The sequence below is a fragment of the Glossina fuscipes genome, unplaced genomic scaffold (assembly GCF_014805625.2).
Source record: "Glossina fuscipes isolate IAEA_lab_2018 unplaced genomic scaffold, Yale_Gfus_2 28, whole genome shotgun sequence".
NCBI classification, from domain to species: Eukaryota; Metazoa; Arthropoda; class Insecta; order Diptera; family Glossinidae; genus Glossina; species Glossina fuscipes.
Window position 1 is genome coordinate 8,605,921 of NW_023998423.1, and position 5,719 is coordinate 8,611,639.

General features: G+C 33.1%; 1 protein-coding gene across 1 annotated transcript in view; it reads left to right on the forward strand.

The window, feature by feature from the left end:
• Window positions 1–5,266, forward strand: part of LOC119636801 (growth factor receptor-bound protein 2) — a 22,027-nt gene extending 16,761 nt beyond the window's left edge. The window contains exons 2-5 of the mRNA XM_038032424.1: window positions 188–285; window positions 376–495; window positions 2,988–3,153; window positions 4,991–5,266. Coding sequence (XP_037888352.1) covers window positions 188–285; window positions 376–495; window positions 2,988–3,153; window positions 4,991–5,164 — 558 coding nt within the window. The 3' untranslated portion in view covers window positions 5,165–5,266. The remainder of the gene's footprint in view (window positions 1–187; window positions 286–375; window positions 496–2,987; window positions 3,154–4,990) is intronic.
• The last annotated feature ends 453 nt before the right edge of the window (window positions 5,267–5,719 follow it).

The following is a 5,719-nucleotide window of genomic DNA, read 5'->3' on the forward strand; positions in this document are numbered from 1 at the left end:
TTCAATATATATTATATGTGAACGTGTCGCGTAAATGTGAATTCTATGGAAACACGACAAAAGCGATTCTCTCTTATTGCTTTTATTTGTGCACTAAATTGTGTAAATTTAAAACATAAATAATTTTATTTTAAATAATTTAAAATTAATGTTTTTGTCGTTATTTTTGTTTCTTTTTTTTTTTTAGATATTAAACATGGAGGACGATTCAAATTGGTATCGTGCCGAATTAGATGGCAAAGAAGGATTAATACCCAGTAATTATATAGAAATGAAAAATCATGAGTAAGCACTTGTTTTGTTTCTTTCTCGATATTTCCCTAAGACAAAATTAATATTTTTTTTTAAAAAACAAAAAAAACTTTTTTTTTGTAGTTGGTACTATGGCCGTATAACCCGTGCTGATGCTGAAAAATTATTGTCAAATAAACATGAAGGCGCTTTTTTAATACGTATTAGTGAATCAAGTCCTGGGGATTTTTCGTTATCAGTAAAGTAAGTAGTTCAGATTTTGGCATCCGCTGGTGAACGATATCCAATTTTTAATATCCACAAGTAATTTTACAGCCTCCCTTTAGTATATATACCCAGATATTTTATCATTTGAAAGACGCACTTGAAAGTGATATACGCTCAAGGATGTATTAAACTTGTGCGTATGTATGCAGAATTTGAGATTATCCAACTTCTAGTGTACCAATCGATTCAGAGTTACTTTCTGCGAATGTCAGTCCGTCTTGTCTTCAACTTACGGATCGTAATTTTCGAGATATTTTGATGAAATTTGATGCACCAACATGTTTCGGCCCAAGGATGAAAGCTAGTGACAATAGTTCGGATCGAGCCATTTTTTCGGTCATTTCAAATATAGGAACTTTTTTTTTTAAAAGTCGTTATATGAATAACTGCATTAAGCAAAGTGGTCTAAAGCATTTAATGATGGGTCGTGTCCCCGTGTCATGTTTTTATAAATCGAAAGTTATAAACTAATTATCACGCATAAATCGCTTTGGGATTTAAAAAAACAAAAAGGAGAGAGGAGAAGTGTCGAGCCAATGAGAATGTTGCAGAAGTCCGCGTGTATCTAAAACGTAGTTTTATAATCACATTTCGCTACACATCACAAAAACTCCCAAGATTTGTGATTCACGAACGGCACGGTGTGTACATGTTCTTTAACATATTGCGAACAGATCAAAGCCTGTCCGATTTCTTTCCATGAAAAGGTTATGATACCACACAACCCTTTACAACTCGTAAAAAGCCTTGAGCTTGACTCATCTATTTTTGGACTATTCCTTGCAGAAAGATTTACTGGATCTACTTAAGCTATCTGTCTAATCTTTATCCATGTATTTCTGTATTCACTCAGCAACGAATGGCAATTTTCTCCATAATAGTAGTTAGTACAATGACATGCCTGGTTTTAATTGAATGAACGACATTGAAAATGTATTTTAACGGACAAACGCTTCTCCGATATCAAGTTCCGTTTTGAATAATCCTTAGATGAAAAATATTTTCTATATATTTAAAATCCTTTGCAAAAGTTGCTGATAAATAGTATTTGGCAAAGTTGACAAACATGAAAAATTTAAACATAGAAATGAAGTTTTTAACTGACAACAAGATCTAAAGTTTATTTGTTTACGCTAAAGATTGGTTCAACACATTCTGCTATGATAAGCTTGGCTTAAATAGATCTGGCTTCTCATAAAAAGCGGGCAACCGGCTAAAATTCTTACTATACCCATGTAGACAGAAAAATAAATGTTTGTCGGTGGGAGGAGGTATTCTTTTCCAATTTCCTCCATCTATTGATTACATTTATTATTTATTTATTTCAAAAACGGTTTTAGAATTATGCTAAATATAAACAGAAGCTTGCAGAAAGTTTACTTCGAAAATATCGCAAGCTTCCCGGTTGACAGTAAACAGTGACTGACAGTGGGTGTATATACAAAAACTTAAAAATAACGCAAAATATAGAACTTGAAAGTATTGTATTTTTTGGACTATAGGACGCATTTCAAATATATGACATGATTTTTACAAAAATATATTTTAATATTACTTTCGGATTAACTCCTCGGTTATCTTATCTCGTACTAGCAGTACTCAGTTCATCTTCACACTTGGTACTATCACTCGTCTCGTTAAAGTCATCGTCCGTATTATTTTCATCTGAACCCTTAGAGACAAATTATTGAAAAAAAATTCTTTAATGTTACCTTTGGACCATATGACGCTTTACTCTTCTTCAATTGTGCTTAACAGGATTGAGATCGGGAGAGCGACTCAAACCATTCAATGATATCGAAGATATAATCCAAGAAACGCACTTTCACCAAATTGGATGAATGTCTCGGATCATTACTCTGCTGAAGTAACCACAGCAGTGTATTATTTTCTTCGACATAGGGTAGCGTTGCTGTGGAGGCGAGAATTCTCGCAAGCATGTGAAAAAGATACTCTGTAGCCGGCGTACAGTAGGGCGGTACGAAATTCGTAACATGCTTAACAATTTTAAGGAGCCATATTCAGATCGGTAATTTATATAGCAAGCTTTATATATATTTGCCGTAAACTTTTCTCTCCACATATGTAGCTTGTTTTATTGTCCGATTATAACATTTACACCTTTTTTATGCTGATCTCGCACAGCCTCTGAATGAAGTAAGTTGCTTTAAGAATGACCGACACTCTTCTATCGTCCATTTCCCATTCGACTTATTCGAAAATGCTGAAATTCCAAATATTATTCAAATCTTCCAAGAGCATCAATATTAATTCTTTAGTACTTTGCAACTCTCTCTGGAATGAGATGTCAATTAACAACCTATCCATTAATGCTTGTACTTGGTACAAAAAAAAAATGTTCATGCTTTAGTTGTCTTCAGTGGAAACAGTGGTTGACGAAAAGTCGCTTAATGGCGAATTTAGTTTTTCTTGTTGTGTTTAACTATAGCGTTATTGTTTTTTTTCAGATGCCCCGATGGTGTTCAACATTTTAAGGTATTACGTGACGCACAAGGTAAATTTTTCCTTTGGGTGGTTAAATTTAATTCCCTTAATGAATTGGTAGAGTATCATCGAACGGCCAGCGTTTCCAGATCGCAAGATGTCAAATTAAGAGATATGATACCTGAAGAGGTAAGAAATTGTTGTTTTCTTTTTAATTTATTCTCCATTTTCACATTATTCATCTCACTACGAAGAAGTGAGTATCGACCTCTAGTTCTCATTAAAATTTAGACCCTCGTAAATAACGCAAAATTTCAATTAGTCCGGCTTTAGTCTTCCTTTTGTATATATATTTGCCAAAAAAAAAAAAATATGGCATAAGTAGATAAGATATGAAATATTAGGTGTTTGCAAAAATTTTGATCAACGGCTTCTACAGGTAAAATGATAAAGAAAAGTTAAATACCAGGCTACATAACCTTCCTCTACCTAAAGTAACAGTTTTCCCTTTAATATTATTGATTTATTCAGCGTCAACGAACCCTCGAAATTGCATTTTCTGCGTTCATTTTTGTTGTTGTTTCATTTGAATATATTTGCCGCAAAAGCCCAATAAACACGTTCATAAGCCTATAGTGGTGTTACTCCATCATATTCCAATTGTCGATTTTGTTTTCCACAGTTTAAATGTAAAAATTTTGATATCAATGACAAAAAAAAAAGCCTGGAGGACTAAAAAATTTCAAGGGCCATGAGGACCATACAAGTCTTAATGACCGAAGACACAGTTCCGACTCGAAGCACTTTCGAACAGCTTAGCGGTTGACGCTTACATGCAGTCGGAGAAGTCCAAAAGAAGGGAAAACGGCTTCCTCGCAAATTGAATGAACAATCCTAACCGCAAAAAGTCTTGGGTTAGTTCAGGAGAGTCGTCCACATATCGACGTTGAAGCGGTATATGCACGGCCATAAAGTTTTGATGTGCATACGGTGGGATTAGCGATGTTTATTGTATTACGAGCTGTTAAAACTGGATGGGACTATTACTACAGATGTCCACAGAGGTCAATTAACCAAACTGAACGATGGTGGAAAAAAGGCAAGCAATAGCCGTCAAACGTAAAGTCATTCTCCTACATGACAACGCTCGGCCACACGTCGGAGAACCTGGCAAAGATACTTTGTTACAGTTCGAATAGGAAGTTTTGCCCCATCCACCATACTGATCGGACATGGGGCCAGCTGATTGCCACTTGTTCAGAGCCGCACGGCTTTGATGGCACACGAGTCCGCAATGTTGAGAAAGTAGGAAAATGGTTTGGTGGTTGTAGAGAAAAGTGATGGAACCTATCTTGATTAATATATATTGCACCAATTTTCCACAATAAATGCCTTTTTCAGGTGAAAAAGTGATCAAAATTTTTGCGAACTCCTAATAGGATTCTAAAAATTCCCATTTCCACAAATGTAGAGATTTCCACTGAGTAGAGTGGAGAATGCTGAGTCAGATAAAACATAAAAAATGTACTTTTCGTTTCGTAGTGATCCAGTTGGTCGTTTCCAAAATAATTTTGCGAATTCAAAGTGATTTTAGCAGATTAAAACAAACTTGGAAAGAGAATTGTTGTTAGTTATGTGCCATTATTGTAAAGAAAAAGTATATGAAATGTTAAAAATGTTCAGCACTATAAGCTCTGAGATTTTACAGTTACTTGATATCGTGGTAAAAATATCTGTATATTTTTACTTTCACGTTTCTTAATAGTCATATTAGATGCTTTCTACCGACTGTCTGGAACGTGTTTGATGAAGGCAACCGCATTCGAATTGTTTACAATCCAAAATATGACTATATTTTTATAAATCAATTTGTCATTTAATAATCCCGAGAACTTTTTATATATCATTTATCTTTTATTAAACCTTGATAGGCTGTCAAAAAATGAAATAACTCAGTTATGCGATTATTTAAGACGTGAAAACTCGTAAATAATTCTATTTATTTATTTTTTTTGGAAATTTTCAGATGCTCGTACAAGCCTTGTATGATTTTGTGCCACAAGAATCCGGTGAATTAGATTTTAGACGCGGTGACGTCATAACTGTAACAGACCGTTCGGATGAGAATTGGTGGAATGGTGAGATTGGCAACCGCAAAGGCATTTTCCCATCTACTTATGTTACGCCATATCATTCATAATTTTAAATTACGCAAACGCAACAAAAACGACGACAACACGTAACAGCAGCCACAACATAAAATCATACAAATCATAAAAAAAGAATACAAACAAAAAAAAAAGAAAAAAAAAAACAAAAACGATAATAAAATAAATCCTTAAAAATAATCACAGTAGAAGATATCCTCTCTAAGCAGAATAAAAGCAAATTGAGAAAAAATGATTTTGAAAAAATTATGAAACTATTATCTACCAACAAAATACCATAACATTACATAGGATATAATATATATAAGTGTGAACGCTGAACTACACATAAAATTTATACATAAAAAAAAGAAATTTATTTAATTATTTTTATAATTGTTTTTTTTTTTATTAAACGTAAAAAAAAAAAGATGATAGTCCGCTCAAATAGAAGAAGAACAAATGCATTTCTTTACAGCATAAATTATATGAAATATAATTTTTTTTATTTTTCATAAATAATCATATAAGCGAAAGACATTATATAATTTGTATTTGATAATCAAAATATTTTTCTTCTTTTTTTTTTTTACACACAACTTAAAATT